The sequence below is a fragment of the Cervus elaphus genome, chromosome 18 (assembly GCF_910594005.1).
Source record: "Cervus elaphus chromosome 18, mCerEla1.1, whole genome shotgun sequence".
Taxonomy (NCBI): domain Eukaryota; kingdom Metazoa; phylum Chordata; class Mammalia; order Artiodactyla; family Cervidae; genus Cervus; species Cervus elaphus.
The window spans coordinates 57,456,172-57,477,549 of NC_057832.1; the positions used below are offsets into that span (position 1 = coordinate 57,456,172).

Sequence of the window (21,378 nt, forward strand, 5' to 3'; positions counted from 1 at the left end):
TAATGCTCACATCGAAGAAAAGGGCCTGTCTCCTTACCAGCCTAGACTGAGGAAAAACAAATCAACCTTGTGGATATCCCCTAAAATATGCAGGTACTTGATAGAAACTTGAGTTTGAGTTCCGTAGGAAGTGTCATGGTCTGTCTGGGTTTGAATGCAATGTTACAGCAGACAGGATGACTTTTTTTAACCACTTCCTTTGCTTCTACGTTCTAATCAAAGTATGGTAAACTGTGTTCCCAGTTATAAGCTGATTTTTCTTACAGAAAAATCAGAACTTTGTTTACATCAAAGTTTAAATCTTTAAAATTGTCTGTATAGTATGACTCCCAAAGTCGGTTTAAAGAAACTGAGTATAAGGAGAAAATTTAGATACATATTTTTCTGTATCAGATTGAAGAACAGAACATGGTATTTTTTTTTAATTAGTGTTTTTTGGCCACACTGTGTAGCATACGGGATCTTAATTTTCTGACCAGGGATGGAACCTGGCCCACTGCAGTGGAAGTGCAGAGTCTTAACCACTGGCACTGTCAGAGAAGTTCCCAAAATTGGGATTTTAAAAAGAAAAACTTGTAACTTAACATATCAATCATATCAATATAGATTGGCTTTTTTACATTTATTTATTCATACAAAATGTTATATGTCGTCTTTTCAAATGAAAGCAATTATTCCCATAATCCTGAATATGTTTTTTCCCATTCATATTTTGCCTTCCCTAGATGAGTCATAATGCAGTAATGGCCAACACAAACCTAAACCTGAAGGTCATAAGATCCTAAGTGTTTATCTTTAGATACGCAATGTTTATACAGCTTCTCCAAGATCTGAGCTTCTTCCCATGGTACGAACCCCTGGAATTCTCAAACATGAGTTTGCTTGCTAGATTTTTCAGGCTCCATTTAACTTCCAATTCTACTCTTTTTAGAATTTTCACAGAATGGTGATAACTTTAACAGGCTCAGTTAACTGAGGATCAAGAAAAAACACTGAACAGTAAAAGGATGAATATGAAAATGCAAAAGAGGACATCAAAATCATAAAATGTGGGGGAAGAGAGTAAGAAAATGCAGACTTTCCCCCCCCCCAGAATGTGAAAAATTATAAAACTACCAGTTGGAGCCTATAAAACCACCAGTTGAAGGCAATTAGAGATAGGAAGGGGTTAACATACTTGAAAGACAGGGCAACCACAAATCAGAAACATACAATAGAGTCACAAAAATAAAAAGACAGAGGGAAAAAACCCCCAAAGCAGAGAACCTAAGTATAAAGCAAAAGAAAATCATCAAACCACAGAAGGAAAAAGAAATGGACAAAGAAGAATATAAAATCAATAGGAAAATGAGGTTTAAATGGACAATAAATACCTATCTATCAGTAATTTCCTTAAATGTCAATGGACTAAATGCTCCCATCAAAAGACACAGAGTGGCAGACTGGATTGAAAAACAAGAGCCTATAATATGCTGCCCACGAGAGACCCACGTTAGGGCAAAGGACACACATAGATTGAAAAGGAAAGGATGGAAAAAGATATTTCCAAAATATGCAGAAGATAAGAAAGTGAGGGTAGTAATATTCACATCAGACAAAACAGACTTTAAACAAAAGCCATAAAGGAAGATAAAGAAGGACACTATAGGGGTTGCCCTGGTGTCTCAGTGGTAAAGAATCTGCCTGCCAAGGCAGGAGACGCGGGTTTCATCCCTGATCTGGGAAGAACCCACATGCCTCGGAGCAACTAAGCCCATTAACCACAACTACGGGGCCCGCACGCTGCAACTAATGGAGCCTGTGTGCCCAGAGCCTGTGCTCAGCAACATGAGAAGCCGCAACAACGAGAAGCCTGTACACTGCCACAAACAGTAGCCCTTGCTGGCCACAACCAGAGAAAGCCGGCACACAGCAATGAAGACCCAGTGCAACCAAAAATAAATACATAGGCGCATGCATCCATTAAAAACCATCGTTAAAAAACAAAAAAAAGAGTCAAGAGCGGGCTCCTTGAAAGGGTAAACAAAATGGACAATCTCTGTCCAGGCTCACTGAGAAGAAAAGAGAGAGAACCCAAATAAATAAAATAAGAAATGACACAAAAAAGACATAATTGATACCACAGAAATACAAAAAAATTGTAAGGGAATACTATGAACAATTAAATGTCAACAGATTTGACAATCTAGAAGAAATGCAGAAGTTTCTAGAAACATATACCCACCAAAATTGAATCAAGAAGAAATGGATAATTTGAACAGACCAATCACTAAAAGTGAAATAGAATCTGTAATGAAATAAACTGCCTACAAACAAAAGTCCAGGAACGGATAGCTTCACAGGTGAATTCTACCAAACATACAAAGAACTTATATCAGTTCTTCTCAAACTCTTCCAAAACCTGAAAAGGAAGAAACACTCCCAAAGACTGATGAAGCCACTATCACCCTGATACCAAAAGCAGACAAAGATACAACTAAAAAAGAAAACCATAGGCCATTATCTTTGATGAAAATAGATGCAAAAATTGTCAACAAAATATTAACAAACTGAATCCAACAATGTATAAAAAAGATTATACACAATGACAAAGTGAGATTCATCCCACATGGTTGGTTGAACAAGGATGGTTCAACATATGCCAAAATCAATGTATATACCACATCAACAAAAGAAAAGGCAAAACCCACATAATCATCAGTAGATGCAGAAAAAGCAATTGATAAAATTCAACCTTCACTAATGATAAAAGCTCTTCTCAAAGTGGGAATAGAAGAGAACCTATCTCAAGATAATAAAAGCTGTTTACGACAAACTCATAGCCAACACAACACTCAGTGTTGAAAAGCTGAAAACGGACTTCCCTGGTGGTCCAGGTGTTAAGAATCCACCTTGTAGTGCAGAGGACACAGGTTTGATCCCTGATTGGGGAACTAAGATCCCATATGCCGAGGAGCAACTAAGCCCATGCACCGCCAACTGCTGAGTCCGCACATTCCGGAGACCATGTGCCACAGCTAGAGAGTCCATGTGCCACCTTGAAAGATCCTGCATGGCTTCCTAGCAGTCACTAGTGGTAACGAACCTTCCTGCCAATGCAAAGGACAAAAGAAATGTGGGTTCGATCCCTGGGTCAAGAAGATCCCTTGGAGGCGGACATGGCAACCCACTCTAGTATTCTTGCCAGGAGAATCCCATGGACAGAGGAGCCTGGTGAGATACAGTCCACAGGGTCACAGAGAGTCAGAGAGTCAGACACAACTGAAGTAATTCCACACGCACGTAATGCAATGAAGATCCTGCATGCCACAACTAAGACTCAACTCAGCCAAATAAATAAATATTGAAAAAGAAGAAAAAAGCTGAAAACCCTCCTGCTAAAATCTGGAACAAGACCAGGAAGCCCACTCTCATCTCTTATATTCAATATAACATTGGAAGTCTTAGCCATAGCAATCAGACAAGACATAAAATGTATCCAGATTGGAAGGAAAGAGGCAACATTGTCATTATGTGCAGATGACATGTACTATACATAGAAAACCATAAAGACTCCACACTAAAACTAGTAAAACTGATAAATGAATTTAGCAAGGTAGCGAGATATAAGATTAACATATAGAAATCTGTTGCATTTTTAACACCAACAATAAAGTATCAGAAAGGGAGTATAAAAAACAATCTGTTTGAAAAATTGCACCCTGCCCTCCTGGGACTTCCTTGGAGGTCCAGTGGCTAAGAATCTACCTTCCAGCCCAAGGGCCTTGGGATTGGTCTCTGGTTGGGGAACTGGATCCTGCATGCCTCAGCGAAGATCTCTCAAATCACAACTAAGATTTGGTGCAGCCAAATAAATATTCTAAAATAATAATAATAAAAAAAATCACACCCCTCCCAATAAAATACTTAGGAATAAACTTGACCAGGGAGGTGAAAGAATTAAAGATGTTCAAAGAAATGGACCCTGGTGGTCCAGTGGTTAAGAATCTGCCTGCCCAATGCAGGGGAAACAGGTTTGATCTCTGCTCTGGGAGGATTACACGTGCCATGGGGCAACTAAGCTTGTGCACCACAACTACTGAAGCCTGTGTGCCCAGAGCCCAGGCTCTGCATCAAGAGAAGCCTCTGCAGTGAGAAACCCAAGCAGCACAACAAAGGGTGGCCCTCACTCTCTGCACCAAGAGGAAGCCCAGATATAGCAGCAAAAACCTAACACAGCCAAAAACAAATAAAGGAAAATTTAAAAAGAAATGGAAAGGTATCCCATGCTTTTGGATCCCAAAACGGGCAGACCTAAACAGATGTTTCTCCAAAGAAGACATACAGACAGCCAGTAAGCACAGGAAAAGTTGCTCAACATCTCTAATTGTTAGAGAAATACAAGTCAAAACTACAATGAGGTACTATTCCACATCAGTTCTAATGGCCATCATTAAGAAGTCTACAAGCAAATACTGACGATGTGGAGAAAAAGGTACCCTCCTACACTGTTGGTACAGCCACTATGGAAAATAGTATGGAAGTTCCTCAGAAAACTAAAAATAGAATTATCATCTGATCCAGCAATCCCACTCCTGGGTATATATCCAGACAAAACTATAACTCAAAGATACATGCATCCTTATATTCACAGCAGTACTATTCATAATAGCCAAGACATGGGAGCAACCTAAATGTCCACTGACAGGTGAGTGGATAAAAATGTGGCATATATATACAATGGAATCTACTCAGTCATAAAAAGGATGAAATAATGCCATTTACAGCAACATGGGCACAACTAGAGATGATCATAGTAAGTGAAGTCAGAAAGACAAATACCACAATATCACTGATATGTGGAATCTAAAATATGACACAAATGAACCTATTTATGAAACAGAAACAGAATCACAGACACAGAGAATAGACTGGTGGTTGCCAAGGGGTAGGGGTGGAGTGAGAGGTTGGGGTTAGCAGATGTAAGCTATTATATACAGAATGGACAAAAACAAGGTCCTACTGCTTAGCACAGAGAACTGTATCCAATGTCCTATGATAAATCATAATGGATAATAATATAAAAAAGAAAAATGTACATATATGTATAACAGAATCACTTTGCTGTACAGCAATAATTAACACAACATTATAAATCAATTTAAAAAAGAAAAAATGTGGACTAATTTAGATAGTCACTTTGACAGAGGTAATAATAATCTGGATGGCTATTTGGTTACTATACAATTCTAGAAAATTTTATATCACATAGAACTAATGCTTCCAAACAAGTAGTTCTTTTAGTAGTTAGATTTACTTTATTTTCCTACATAATGAAATGAATTCTTAAAATAGATATCACAGTAAATTTTTTTTTTTGTACATAAGATCTTAATTCCTTGATCAGGGATTGAACCCATGCCCTCTGTAGTGGAAGCATGGAGTCTTAACCACTGGACCACCAGGGAAGCCCCCTGACAGTCATTTTACATCTTTCCCCATAAGAGGTCATCTCTTCCATTGGTAGATTTTATTGTTTGAGGTTTTTTTTTTTTTGTTTTTTTTTTTACTGCTGTTGGTTTGGTTTATTTTTTAACACTACTGTGAATGTCTTATGGGCTAAATATTTCAAAGTCTTCATTGCAAGAAAGTACCAGTCCTCAAGATTAGATATAATTCTTAGTGTCACGTTGGGATAAATAGAGAGAGCTTTGAAATGCATTATCCTTAATCTATTACTACATAGTAAACATAAGATAAAATGCAACCAACCATTATCAACAGAACTACGATGGCTGGGACGGAACCGAGTGAGACACCACTGTAACTCAGCTTGACTGTTAAAGAAAACCACAAATTCTACCACCATGAGGAAAACACTGTGCATTTCCATACTTTGTGATTAATGTGTTTAATACAGATTGTGGAAAGTGGCTTCATGTAACAGAGTTTGTTCAGTTATCAGGCTGACTCAGAAGTGTGTTGGTAGAGCCTTCTAGCATGGCACTCATTGAATTTGATGAGTAAGGTTAAAGGTTATATGTAGGCTTGAATGAACTTCCTTACAAAACATGGACTCACAGACAGAGAAAAAAAACTTAAGGTTACCAAAGGGGAAATGCAGAGGAAGGAGGGATAAATTTGGAGCTTGGGATTAACAGATATACACTACTATTATAAATAAGATAGATGACCAACAAGGACCTACTGTATAGCACAGGGAACTATATTCAGTATCTTCTAATAATCTATAATGGAAAAGAATCTGAAAAAGAATATATATATATACACACACATATATATGAGTAACTTACTTTGCTGTATACCCGAAATACTGTAAAATCAACTATACTTCATTTTTTTTAAAAAAAGATTATATATAGGTTCAAGTTATTCCCCAGAGAAGAAAAAGCTAGGTGCTGGCAGGTGAGCAGGTATTAAGAGAAGTTCTGTTTTGGCTGCTTTATGTTGGAGAGGGAAAAAAAAGTGCTCCTTCTTTCACTCTCACAAGAGAGCAGAGGGCTGAGGGCAGGAAACATGAAAGAAGAAACAGGGGACCTTTCCTGATAAACTGTGAGCTGGCAGCTCCTTACTTAAAACCTGAAAGCTTATAATGGAAAATGCCTGCAAGAAATTTGACCAAAGTTTAAAAACTGCTCACTTTCTGAAGCACCAGAATCAAGGCTGGGAAAGAACTTTTAGTTAAAACATAGTGAATTTTTGCAAAGTTCTCTTCAAGCCTGTTTAGGGAGGAGTGTGGCACAGGGGTGGGGAAGAAGCAGGGGCTTGTGTGTGTGGGGGGATGTCTGGGAGGAGTGTGGGCGGGGGGAAGGGTTTGTATGCAGGAGGGTTTGATTAGGATTACTCAGAAACTCACCAATTCTAGTTGTATTTATTAACATATAAATTTTCCATATGTCTTTTTTTTATGCATTTTTTTCATTTATTTTTATTAGTTGGAGGCTAATTACTTTACAGTATTGTAGTGGGTTTTGTCATACATTGACATGAATCAGCCATGGTGCATATGTCTTAAGCATCTATAAATGTATAAACTTTTAAGTATTTGATATTTATAAAATTATGTTTTCAAATGTGTCCTTTAGTGTTTTATGCTTAGTTACCTAATGTGATCCATTTCTGGGCAAAGCCTGCACAAGTGAAAAGGGGAGGCTGTCCTTCCTGGCTCAGTGGGCTCTGCCTGGGAAGCGTGCTGCTGCCTGTCTGGGAGGCCATGACCTTCATTTGGGAGTGGCTCACCCTCATTTCAGGCCCTGTGACTTGGAAAACGGCAACAGTCTTGTAAACACACGTACATGGTAGGAGGAAAAGAAGTGTGACCAACTGCAAAGTGAAGAGACTAGATTTTGAGAGGCAAGAGAAGGGGGCCTAAGACAGCGTGTGAGCTTGGAGTGGGGGAGGAGTCTGCAGAGCATTTTCAATAGCTGCCCTGGAGTTGGGTTACCTAATGAGAGTGGTAGAGATGCGGGAAAGATTTCTTTTGTCTTATGTATTCTATTCCTGTGTGACATTTTCCCTTCCAAATATGGAAGCAAAGATTTGAATTATACTCTGTAAGACAGCATGGAAAAACTGAACGAACGTTTTGGCCAACCCAATACCTGTTTAGAGGGTTGAACCATGTGGTGAGCTAGTTTCATATTACAGTTGAAAATTTTCTAATTCAGCGGTGGTCTACAGAATGCCTGACTTGCAACGCTTTGGAGTCAGTTTATGGAACTAACATGTAAGTGGACAAGTTAGTGTGTTCTGCATTATGCCAAGTTCTATAAGGGACATAGAAGTGACTGAAGATATACTCTGTGTTCTTATGGAACTTACTATTTGGCTAGACAGGTAGAATTTATCAGCCAATCTGAAAAATAAGAGAACACTTCAGAAAAAGGGCTTTGAACCAGACTAGAGACAGAGAGATCTTTAGGGCAAAGTGAGCTTCCCTTAAGGCAATGTCAGGTTTGGAGAAGAGAGAACAATCGAGGTTTCAAGCGGGGCAATACTACGGGAGCAATGACGGAAGGGAAAAGGAAATGTGACACATATAACACGGCAGAGAGTGTCTTAGAGCAGGGCTCCCCAGCCTCCGGATCTAACGCCTCAGGATCTGAGCTGATGTCATAATGATAGAAAAAGTGCACAATAAATGTAACGTACTCGAATCATCCTGAAACCATCCCTGGCCCATGGGAAAATGGTCTTCTACAAAACTGGTCCCTGATGCCCAAAAGATTTGGGACTGCATTCTTAGAGGATTTCAGTCACATCTCACTCTTCTCAAAGCCCATTCATTTGAATTGGCTCTGTGACCCTGGGATGGCGGGGGCGGGGGGGGGGGGGGTAGGCCAGGTTTATTTATTGACTTTTTAAAGATGAAAAAAATGAGGACTTGAGATTCAAGAGACTATGAATCCCCTAGGGTCATGTAGGGGACATATCCGGATTTGCATCTATCATTTGACCCTTGGTCCCCCGTCCCTATAATACAGGGCAGAGAGGGGGCAGCTGTAGCAGTTTGGACAGAATTTAAAGTCCCCTTAGGACCCTTACAGCTTCCCTTGTGGCTCAGCTGATAAAGAATTCACCTAGGGCTTCCCTTGTGGTTCAGCTGGTAAAGAATCTGCCCGCAATGCGGGAGACCTGGGTTTGATCCCTGGGTTGGGAAGATCCCCTGGAGAAGGGAAAGGCTACCCACTCCAGTATTCTGGCCTGGAGAATTCCATACAGTCCATGGGGTCACAAAGAGTGAGACATGACTGAGTGATTTTCACTTTCACTTAGGACCCTTAAGATACTAATAAGGATGTTGGTTCAGCTGCTTTAACCGAGTTCAAAACCCCAGTACCATAAATAGGACTTTGCTTTTCTATTGCATACAAGCTCAAGTTGGCAGGTAGTCCAGGGGAGTCAGGTACAGGCAGTTGTAATCCACAAGGTCATTGGCCCTCTCTGTGACCCAGGAGGCTGGGCTATCTGGACACATCAGCTTGGTCCCTCGGTTCAGCTAATGGGAAGCACTAGCAACAGATTAGACTTGGGATGCGGGGAGTGTGACTGCAGTGTGTTTGCGCCCCAAAGCCCTCTGCAGATCGTCACAGCTGGCTGCATTCTTTAATCAAAGATTACAGGTCCTTTTTTGTTTTTTTATTTTTTTTGGGGGGGTGGGGAGTGGGTGCTGGTGGTGCATGCCTTCAAGCTTGCAGGATCTTAGTTCCGCAGCCAGGGACTGAACCTGGGCCAGGGCAGTGAAAGTGCTGATTCCTAACCACTGGACCACCAGGGACGTCCCTATAGGTCATGTTGAGGGCCCCTTCTACACACTCCATTTTAGTCTATAGCTTTAACCCTCTGTCCCTCAGCTCTGACCAAAGCTGGCTATAGCCCCCTGACTGGTGCTGGACGTGGGATGCTATCCTTTATGGTTTTCCTCCTCCCTGTCCACATCTTTGTCAGCAGTTTCCTATTAAACTGTCTGGCTCATGCCCTTGTCTTCTGCTGGGACCCTGACCAGCACAACCTTCCAGGAACCCAAACCGCTTCTACCGCCTTTCACCAGTGTTATTCTCATCTACACGGTTACTTCTGACTCACCACATTCTGGCCCAAGTGAAAAAATAAACAGAAGCTGTATTCATTTCCTATGGTTGCGGTAACATAGGGCTTAAAACATAGGGCTTAAAACAACATGACTCTACCTTGCAGTTCTGTGGGTTCAAAGTCCAAGACAGGTCTCCCTCGGCTAAAGTCAAGGTGTCACACGTTTGTGTTCTTTTCTGCAACCAGTGGAGGAGAACTCCCTTCCCGGTTGTTTCCAGCTTCTAGGGTGCCTTCCCTCCAGCTTCGAAACCACCAGCGTCAGCCAAGACCTTCCCCGGCTGGCGTCTCTCTCAAGGGCCTTTATGATTACATTGAGCGCACCTGGGTAATCCAGGCTGCTTGCCCGTGTCAAGATCAGCTGATTCGCAGACTAGCACCTCAATTCCAACTGCACTCCTAATTTCTCTTTGCCATACAATATATGTATTACAGGTTACAGAGATGAGGATGTGGACATCTTTTGGGGGTCATTATTCTGCCTATCCCCTGGAGAAAGAAATGGCAACCCACTCCAGTACTCTTGCCTGGAAAATCCCATGGACGGAGGAGCCTGGTAGGCTACAGTCCATGGGGTCGCAAAGAGTCGGACACAACTGAGCAACTTCACTAACGACCTAACCTATTCTGCCTATCAGTGGACGAAGAGCTTCCTTTTTTAAAAATTGAATTATAGTTGATTTACAATGTTGTGTTAGTTTCAGGTGTATAGCAGGGTGATTCAGTTACACATATATGTATACATCTATTCTTTTTCAGATTCTTTTCCATTGTAGGTTATTACTAGATACTGAATATAGTTCCCTGTGTGATATAGTAGGTCCTTGTTGTTTATCAGTTTTATACATAGTAGTTTGTATTTATTAATCCAAAGTCCTAATTCATCTCATCCTCCCCTCCCTTTCCACTTTGGTAACCATAAATTTGTTTTCTATGTCTGTGAGTCTATTTCTAAACAGCTTCCTTTTACGGTTGTATCCTTAAAATCACACTCATCTGACCAACATCCTGTTGGACAGAATTTAGTCCAAAGGTCACACTGAACTCCAAGGGAGGTTGAGAAATATAGTCTAAGTAGGCAGCCCTGGGTCTGGTTAAACCATGGAGAGTTCTATTACCAAAAGAAAGAAGTGGGGTAATGAACAGCACTTTGTAGCCTGCGCCCTATATCAGGCTCCTTTGTTCTTGCCAGGTTCTACTTTCCGTTTCCCTTCACTTCATCTTGCCCCCTGGTGCTTTGGCTAGTTGCCAAAGCCCTGAGCCAGCCTTTACCTGGAATTGTAGTTTCTAATGTAGGAAAAGACACGGAACTATTTCCTAAATGGACCATATTGGATACCTCATCATCAGTTATCTCCTGGTTGCCATAATGATTTTCGTGATCTTCATATTGAACTCATAGATGAGCTGTAAATGTTTCTAGCTGGTCTTTGGTAACAGGGTTTCCTCACACTTACTAGCCCACCCACGTCCTGTGTGACCCACCCAGCCCATGGTCTAGCACCTTGCCTTACCTCCCACATCCAGCATCTTAGATCCTATCTGCCTGCCCCTGTTATTGAATCTTCTAGTCTGTCTCAACTGATCTGGTCACTACTCCCAGTAACTTTGGCTCCTGCCCTTCCCCTGACCCCTCCTCTTGATGTCAGAATTCAGCTGAGCTTTCTCTGTGTGGGTCCCTCATACATCAACAGACCTCCAAGTGCTGGGTGGATGATTTAGGAAAGTATTAGAAAAAATTATAATAGAGGCAAAGGAAATTGATACATACTGATGCCTGTAAGCATTTTATAGGAAGAATTAAAATGTATCTTCTTCTAATCATATTTTCAGTTGACTATCACCTATGGGTGCTTTACATACTCTAATTCTTTTTTGGCTACTTACATCGAATTATCTTTCTTAGACAGGAGGCTGAGCCATGCCTTTTATCAGGAAAGTTGATGAAGCACTGCTTAGGCAGAATCCATGGATCTAAAATCAAGAGTGGAAATATATGTGATGCTCCTCACAATTATGCCTAAATGACTCTAAGGCAAAATTTTACTTTCTGTACCCATGACATTAGGCTCTCGTCTCTAATGAAGTGTGTTTTCACTTAATGACATAATAGTTGTTCTCCTGAATTGGAATGCATACCAATTTCCAGTTTTTCAGGGTCCTCATGCTAAATGATAAACAGGTTGCAAAAAATGGGGTGGGGGGTGAGGGTGGATTATAATAATTTCAATTGGATCTTGATTTTTAAAGGGAAATAGAGCTGTTGGGACACAGCGGCTAGAATCTGGACAGTCTAGTCCTGCTCTGTCCCACGGAAAAACATAAGAGCATTCTCCCCTATTCATGCAGGACCTTCTAAGACTCAGAATCCTCAGGAAAGAAGGTTTGGGTGATTCTACCTGGCAAAGAGATGTTTGCTGAAGACAGAGCATAAAGAAAAATCAGAAATCCCAACTACAACTTCTTGAGTAGTTATAAAAATGAAGACTGTGACCTCCATCTGTGTTTCCCAATATGTGATGTTTTATATATTTTGTATAATAAGATACAAAATATATTTAACTTTTTAATCTATTGCCCCACGCCTGCTATTCTGTACTTAGCATATGTTGGTGGTGAAATTTTTTATTTTGATTATGAGTTCAGTACATCAAGACAGACTTACAACAGGAGTGGAAAAGAAATGGAGTTCAGCTGGAGACCCAGCTTGAGAGCTGGAGGCACTGAATGTGCGATGGGGGACCTTGGGTTGGTTCCTCTGAAGACATGGGACGTACTTTCAGACGGCTGAGCGAATGCAACATTGTGTTTGGTGGAAATGCTTGTGTTCTAGAAGAAAAGATGGGATGAAGAATGTATTATGGTATTAGAAAGCCAAAGAGGTAAGCTAGAATGGAAACCTGTGATTCTTCATTGCCTGGCAGCAAAATTCTTCTTACTCTGGAAGAGTTCAAAGATAGATGGAGGCCAAATTCCTTTTCTACTACCAAAGCCCAAGGGGGCAGACATTTTTCTCTTCTCACTCCCTGGCAGCCAGGGCACATGAAAAGGCTCAGTCAATTGGACACTTCCACCAGGGATGCTGAGTCATGAGAAAGTGACTCAAGGTGCACAGACAGTTGGAAATGAACAGGATGGTGGAGAGTGTCTATCAGGGCCAGCCTGACCTGAGTGTCACCTGAGGTGTGATCTTGAATATACGTCCAGATGCATAATTGTCCTTGGGTACATTTTCTCCAGCTGTTTCTTCATTTTTTTTGGCCTATATCTTTTTGGTAAAATTCCCTTTCTGCATGATAAACTATCATTGGTTTTCAGCATTTGCAATCAAGGCAAATCAGACTGGAAAATATCATAGCATTTGGATTTCTTTTGCTGTTAATTATTGGATTTCTTTCATTTTACCATAAGTAGTGCTTTGGTGGATTATCCACAAAACTCCCCCTCCCACCCCTGTGTTTAAGATTTTTTTCTTAATGTACAAGTTTCACTGGTCTTAGGTTAGATCTTGCTATGCATTGTCAAATTACTTTGCAATTTATAAGAGATACTGTTTTCACTGAATCTTTGTCTTGGTCACATCTTGTACAATGGATACAGCAAGTAGTAGAAGTGAAGATGATTTATCAGACATTACTGAGGAATGAGATTTTCCACCAATGTACATTTAAAAAAAGATAACCAAAGCTTATTATTTTCAACACCAAAGTTTTGAAAGCATAACCACTTTTTAATCACAATCTGTCCAAAGTCCATCACATAATTCCTAACCTCATCAAGCTGCAATCCCTGGAGGCCCACAGAAATGATGGGTTTATCTTTGCCTTTGCACTCACACTTGGTGACCCAGATCACAGTGCTTTAGTCATGACTGGGGAATTTTCAATCTCTCCAGAACTCAACAGCCTCCTCTTTAATCCTTTCTTTGCTCTGTGGCCTGTTACTTGTACATCTGCCCACGGAAAAGGTAGAGCAATTGATGTGGTTATTGCAAACAGATCACCATGCTTGCAAAATTAAGTCTAGCATTTCTACTAAGTTGAAAGTCAGTATCCCAGTGGGAAAGCTGGAGCATGTTCCACTCTCTATATTGGGTAGAGATATTTTGTGATAGCTGTGTTCTTTGACTCTGGCTCATTCTGTGTGCCGTTGGTGGAAATTTCCAAAAGTCCAAGTGCTAAATGTGTGAAGGATTACAATCATATATTTCAAGAGAGATTTCTGGGATGGATGTTTCTGTAGAAAAGTTTCATCCTATTCTTCAGAATCACCAGGGAAACTGTGATTTTCCTTGGTAACCTACATCTAAAGAAATTTCATATTTATATGTAATCATAAAGCCCCTTTGTTGAATTTTTAAATCCATCTGTTAAGAGTCAGCCGTTAATGGAAATGGTTCCAGCTGCTTTTTCTCTTTCATACTGATGTATGTTATTTCTTATTCACAAATGTGGGGCCAAATTCCCTTAAAATAATCCCTCTGAAGGAGAGCTTTCACAATGTGCTGTATTATATAACATACATGCAAAACAGGTTAATATGAAATAACAGGTCCATTTTGAAATGAAATAATCTGAAACTAAACAATAATATGATCACTAGTCTTTTTAAAAAAGCAGATTTTTACAGCAAACATGCTAGCAGACAACTTATGAAAAGTAGCTCAATATTTATCTTCCTTCCTCAATATTCCAACATTAGAATATTGTTCTAGTGTCATTTGGGGAAAACAGAATCCTTTGGTTGAGAGAATGAATATATAGGAAAGTGGGTGTAAAAACAAGTTACATTTTGAATTGTATGCATTTTATTCAGGATAGAATAAGAGTTTTAGAGACAAAGCATATCCAAAAAAAATATAGGACAATCTAGTAGATGCCATCCATATTTATGCCATTCTAGTATTAGAGATATTGGTTTAATTTGTTTAAATTTATTTATTTTTATCTTATTGTGTTAACATTTAATATGAGATTTACACTCATTGCTTTTTAAGTGTATAATATGTTATCACTGACTATATGTATAATATGCAGTAGACCTTTACAATGTACTCATCTTGCTTAATTGAAACATCTTGCCTGTTGGTTAGAACTCCCCATTCCCCCAACGCCAAATGCTGGCAACTTATTTAACACTTAGGTCACTGGATTGAAATGAGTATAAATACTTATTTTAAATTTACACTTGTAACATGCAAGTCATTATTTTTAAGCTATGAAAGGAAAGGAAGGCGAAAACAAAGTTTCCTGAAATTAGAGATGATCTCTTTACTCCTCCATTTCTATTCCACACGGAGTGGCATTTCCTTGGCCAGGCTTTACTCCCAGCCATGCCGGGCTAGGAGAGGACTCAGAGGAGGAGGAAGAAAAGGCTGGCCATTCGTGCTTCTCAGCTTCAGCGCAGCTCCTCAGGTTTGCTCATCAGAAGCCAGAAATGAAGGCACACATGATTTTGCGCTTTAACTCCACCTAACTGTAGCAGGTAGCATAGTTATCTTCTTGGTCGACAATTTCATTTTTAATGGCAATGACTTGATCTTCCAACTGTTTCAGCTGATCAGCTTTTTCTTGTTTACTAAGATTCAAAGCTTGGATCTTCTTTTCCAAATCTTAAAGAAGAAAATGGATGAAATGTTTAATTAGGTCCCGTTTATTTTTGCTTTTATTTTCATTACTCTAGAAGGTGGATCATAAAAGATCTTGCTGCAATTTATGTCACAGAGTGTTCTGCCTGTTTTCTTCTAAGAATTTTTATAGTATTCAGTCTTACGTTTCGGTCTTTAATCCATTACGAGTTTCTTTTTGTATACGGTGTTGGAGAATGTTCTAATTTCATTCTTTTACATGTAGCTGTCCAGTTTTCCCAGCACCACTTATTGAAGAGATTGTTTTTTTTTTCTCCAGTGTATATTCTTGCCTCCTTTGTCATAGATTAGGTGACCATAGATGCATGGGTTTATCTGGTCTTTCCATCCTGTTCCATTGGTCTATATTCTGTTTTTGTGCCAGTACCACATTGTTTTGATTACTGTGGCTTTGTAGTATAGTCTGAACTCAGGATGCCTGGTTCCTCCAGCTCCATTTTTCTTTCTCAAGATTACTTTGGCTATTTGGGGTCTTTTGTGCTTCCATTCAAATTAAATATAGAGCTACCATTTGATTCAGCAATCCCACTCTTGGGCATATATTTGGAAGAAACCAAAATTTGAAAAAAATTCATGCATCCCAATGTGCATTGTAGCACTATTTACAATAGCCAGGACATGAAAGCAACCTAAAAGTCTATCAATAGACAAATGGATAAAGAAGGTGTGGTACATTTATACAAGGGAGTGTTGTTGTTTAGTCACTAAGTGTTGTCCAACTTTTGTGACCCCATGGACTGTGGCCCACCAGGCTCCTCTGTCCATATTATTTTCCAGGCAAGAATACTGGAGTGGGTTGCCATTTCCTTCTCCAGGGGATCTTTCTGAGCCAGGGATCAAAACCATGTCTTCTGCATTGGCACTTGTGTGTGCTAAGTTGCTTCAGTCATGTCTGACTCTGTGCAACTCTATGAACTGTAGCCTGCCATGCTCCCCTGTCCATGGGACTCTCCAGGAATGAATATGGCAGTGGGTTGCCATGCCCTCCTCCAGGAGATGTTCCCAACCCAGGGATCGGACCAGCATCTCTTCTGTCTCCTGCATTAACAGGCAGATTCTTTATCACTTAGCCCCCAGGCATGCCCACAAGGGGATGTTACTTAGCCATAAAAAAAGAATGAAATAATGCCATTTGCAGAAACATGGATGAACCTAGAGACTGTCACAGTGAATGGAGTAAGTCAGAAAAAGACAGATATCATGATACCCCTTATATGTGGAATCACAATATAGAAACAGTCACACACATAGAAAACAAACATGGCTACCAAGGATGAAAGTGGGGGAAGGAAAACTGGGAGACTGGGGTTGACGTAAATGCACCTCTATATATAAAATGGAAAACTAATAAGAACCTACTGTATAGCACAGGGAACTCTACTCAATACTCTGTAACGACCTATTTGGGAGACGAATCTGCATGTTTATGTATAACTGATTCACTTTTCTCTACTGTAGAAACACAACATTGTAAATCAACTATACACCAATAAAAATTAATTGAAAAAGAAAATGGATTAAATGATTTCTATTTGATAGATTACTCCTAGATACCCCATCATACAAAACACAGGGATTTATATTTCAGTTAAGGGCATATTTAGTTTTGTGGTTTGAGACATAAATCACTTATTTTCACCAGATTTCTCAAGGTTTTCACTCAAGTCAGCAGATAAATTGGTATTTTACTCTAAAGAGAAATAGATTTCATTAGAAATGAAGAGAGATGATGTGCTTTGGTTGGATACAGTGACTTACTGTATTTCCAAAGGCTTATTCTTGCTATTTTAACTTCACTTTTTACACAAGCTTCCCAATTTTTCAGTAAAAAAGCCTGAAGACATTTTTAAAGACATGTATATTTCTTCATTCCTCTCTGATACTGAAGTCCCGGAACAGTAAAAGCAAAGTAATGCCTTTCACTCTTATCCATCCTTTCATCTTATCTATGATTGCATAAATCCATTCACACACCCATTCATGAATTCATCCATACATGCATCCATCCAAGCATTTACTTATCTGTTCTTTATCCAACAAATACTTGGGAATTATAGTAAACCCTAACCAGGAGCTCATACAGTAGTGGATGAAAGAGGTAGAAAGAGCTACAGTTAACAGTGTGAGGTGGCCTTTAGAAAAGACACTGACCTTCTTTAGTGGAACTTCTAAAAGAAAGAAGTAAGTAAGTGTTTCACTTCACTTGGTTGTATCACATGTGGATACTCAGGTTGTATCACATGTGGTTTGGGGTTACTGTCAAACTAGCATGTAGCATGTGTTTAGAATAACAAGCTAGACTGCTGAAGAAATATGAAACTGTCTCATGAACAAAAGTTGAATTAACTGGTTATGCTTCAAATGGAGAAAGAAGATTCAGGATATGTACTATAGATATTTTCAAGTACTTGTGGGCAGAAAAGCAGAGTGTACAGGTTTGGTCATCCTGAGGACATAGTATAAAACCAGCACATGAAAGCTCCATGAAGGGATTTTGTCTGAATATAAAGAACTTTCCCTGGTGGTCCAGTGGTTAAGACTCCATACTCCCAAGGGAGCATGGGTCTGATCCCTGGTTAGGATCAAACATGTTGCAAGGCACAACCAAAAAACAAATGAACAACTTTCTAGTAGTCACAGCAGTTCAAAGACTAAGAAGCTGCTATGATAGGTGATGAACATTCTATCAATCACTAGAAACTTCCACATACAGGTCATTTGGGATTGAAGAGGGGTTTTAGCATTAGAAGACTATTTGTTCTAAGAGAAAAATACTAATAGATCCTGGTGTTTCTACCAAGTAATTTAATAAGAGCATGCTGGATACTCTTCATTTGCCCCACCAGATCCATTTCCCATCCTGCCTGTCCTGGAAAGCCAGCCTCCCTGGATGACATCACCTGGCTCCCTTGACCTCTGGCTTTCATTCACACTTGGCTGCCAGGCGGTTCTGAGAAGTGATGGGTGCGGGGGAGGGGAGTGAGCAGACTGCATCCCTGGGGAGCAGCAGAGTTCTGGCAGTTCTGCCATCTTTTGAGTCCAGCTCCTGCAAGGCGGCCTCCTCCCTTCTGCCCCGGTGCTCCCAGGGCTGCTTTCCAGCACTCACACTCCTGCTTCTCATGGTTCCTTCAGGGATGCTAATGGCTTCTCTGCTGGTCACCCAGGACCTCCATGCCCTTGTTGATGCCCTTAATTCCTACACTTTAACTCTAGTGCCTTCTAACAAGAAATATAGCCTATTTACTTTCTCCCCTCAAACCAGGTCTAGCTTTCTTTGCCAGATGCTTGGACCAATAGAAAGTGGAAGAAATGATGTTGCTGGACCTCAAGAGACTTGTGCCTTCGACTTACTCTAATGGAACCCTGTAACCACCAGGCTGTCAAGCAACCTGAGCTGAAAGACCTGGTGGGGAGAGGCACAGCCAATCCTGGGCCCTGGCAGACCTACCAGTTGACCCATCAGCCAAAGCAGCTGCTTGAGTAATACCACAGGAGAGACCCACAGAAAAACAGTGCAGGCTTGCTGTTCTAAGATGCTAAATTTGGGGAACAGTGTTTGTGATGTGATGAATAGATAACTGAGACAACTCTGCTTATAAACACATGATCCAGAATTGCATCCAAGTGTTTTCATTTCTTGCTAGGATCCTGACTGACACAAAGCTCTGCGGAGGGATCTTGGCTGTAGACTGGGGCCCACTCTTCACTCTCTTCACTTTGACCTCGTCAAGTTAAGTCAGGGCTCCTTTCTGGAATCCCATGGGCCTCTCTTCCTAACAGATGGAATAGAATACAACCTTTGTGGTTCAGCCTGTTCCCAAGTGGCAGAGTTGGGAAGATGGCCAAACCACCATCTTATTTTCCTATCTTGTTGAGTTGTGAGCACAGCTTTAAAGTGAGAAGAAAGAAAGTAGAAGGCATTATTTTCGGTCTCTCTGAGTAGATGTCCCCTGACTTAAAACTTCTCTTCCAACTTAATTTCAAGAACTGTGAAAGTTTTAGTCTATGCGGGAAAGTGAAAACAATGTGGACACTGACATAAATTATAAGACAGAAAGGATTCTCCCTGTGTTTTTGTTCCCATAACAAGGACCAAGGTCTGGGAATAACAGAAACTGATTCTTCATGGTATCACCCTTGGAGTTCAAGGTAAAGAAACATTTGTCCTTTTGAATCTTAGTATTTATTTTTAAAATTATTAGGAAAATACTGAAAATGAAAAGAAGCTCACTACTTTTAAAACAATTCTACAAATGTAAAAAGTAGTGTTTTCCTCTTCACCTGCCCCTTCCCCAGAGATATCCAACAGTAAGAGTTTGGTGTTATTTTTCTTGACTTTGGCCCACACTGATGTTGCATTTTCATTTTTTTTTTCATGTCATAGCACAGATATAAACGGTTATAGGGCCAAAGACTCATTTTATAATCAGTTCAGTTCAGTTGCTCAGTTGTGTCTGACTCTGCAACCCCATGGACTGCAGCATGCCAGGCTTCCCTGTCCTTTACCAACTCCTGGAGCTTGCTCAAACCCACGTACATTGAGTCAGTGATGCCATTCAACCATCTCATCCTCTGTCATCCCCTTTTCCTCCTGCCTTCGATCTTTCCCAGCATCATGGTCTTTTCCAATGAGTCAGTTCTTTGTATCAGGTGGCCAAAGTACTGGAGTTTCAGTTTCAGCATCAGTCCTTACAAAGAGTATTCAGGATTGATTTCCTTTAGAATTCAATGGTTTGATCTTGCAGTCCAAGGGACTCTCAAGAGTCTCCTCCAACACCCCAGCTCAAAAGCATCAGTTCTTCAGCGCTCGGCTTTCTTTATAGTCCAACTCCAGTATCCTTGCCTAGAAAATCCCATAGACAGAGGAGCCTGGTGTGCTACAATCCATGGGGTCACAAAGAGTCAGACATGACTGATCAATTAACACACACACACACACACTCATCCATACATGACTACTGGAAAAACTATAGCTTTGATTAGATGGACCTTTGTTGGCAAAGTAATGTCTCTGCTTTTTAATATGCTGTCTAGGTTGGTCATAACTTTTCTTCCAAGGAGCAAGTGTCTTTGAATTTCATGGCTGTAGTAACCATCTGCAGTGATTTTGGAGCCCCCAAAATAAAGGCTCTCAGTGTTTCCATTGTTTCCGCATCTATTTGCCATGAAGTGATGGGACCAGTTGCCATGATCTTAGTTTTTTAAACGTTGAGTTTTAAGCCAACTTTTTCACTCTCCTCTTTCACTTTCATCAAGAGGCTCTTCAGTTCTTCTTTGCTTTCTTTTTTTTCTTTTTTTTTTTCTCTTCTTTGCTTTCTGCCATAAGGGTGGTGTCATCTGCATATCTGAGCTTAGTGATATTTCTCTCTGCAATCCATTTTATAATAAAGAGGCCCTTATAAGTGAGGAGTTTCAGTTATTTTAATATTCTGAGAGTTACTTATATTCCAAATGAATCTGGTTAACGTGAAAGCATTTGTTGTTGTTCAGTTGCTAAGTGGTGTCTGACTCTTTGATCTCATGGACTGCAGCACTCCAGGCTTCCTTGTCCTTCACTATCTCCTGGAGCTTCCTTAAACTCATGTCCATTGATTAGATGATGCCATCCAACCATCTCTGTCATCCCCTTCTCTTCTTGCCCTCAATGTTTCCCAGCATCAGGGTCTTTGGGAAACAATAAATACAACTAGCAGTCAAACTGGACCACTCATCACTTGATATTTCTTGATGATTTAGAGGTGTTTCAGGACATGATGACTGCCCAGAACAATAGTAAGTATCAGCTGCGGGAAAGGAGGCTGATTAACTTCTTAATTATATGTGTTCTGTGTTTACATAACTATTTATTGACTTAACCTCTGATGTCTGATGGAAGCTAATTCTTTAGCCAAAGTGGTCTATGTTTTTCTTGGTTCCTTGGCTTTTATTTATTTAAGTTAATTTTTATTGGAGTGTAGTTGCTTTGGGTTTCCCAGGTGGTGCAAGTGGTAAAGAATCTGCCTGCAATGCAGGAGACACCAGTTCGATCCCTGGTTGGGAAGATCCTCTGGAGAAGGAAATGGCAACCCACTCCAGTATTCTTGCCTGGAAAACTCCATGGACAGAGAAGCCTGGCGGGCTGCAGTCCATGGGGTTGCAAACAG

At 40.3% G+C, this 21,378-nt stretch overlaps 1 protein-coding gene and 1 long non-coding RNA gene across 2 annotated transcripts in view; one reads left to right on the plus strand and one right to left on the minus strand.

Moving 5' to 3' along the window:
- LOC122673751 overlaps nucleotides 1-21,378 on the plus strand; it is a 43,811-nt gene that overhangs the window by 14,157 nt on the left and 8,276 nt on the right. The window lies entirely within an intron of this gene.
- Nucleotides 15,060-21,378, minus strand: part of LAMB4 (laminin subunit beta 4) — a 103,531-nt gene continuing 97,212 nt past the window's right edge. The window contains 1 exon segment of the mRNA XM_043871598.1: nucleotides 15,060-15,199. Coding sequence (XP_043727533.1) covers nucleotides 15,060-15,199 — 140 coding nt within the window.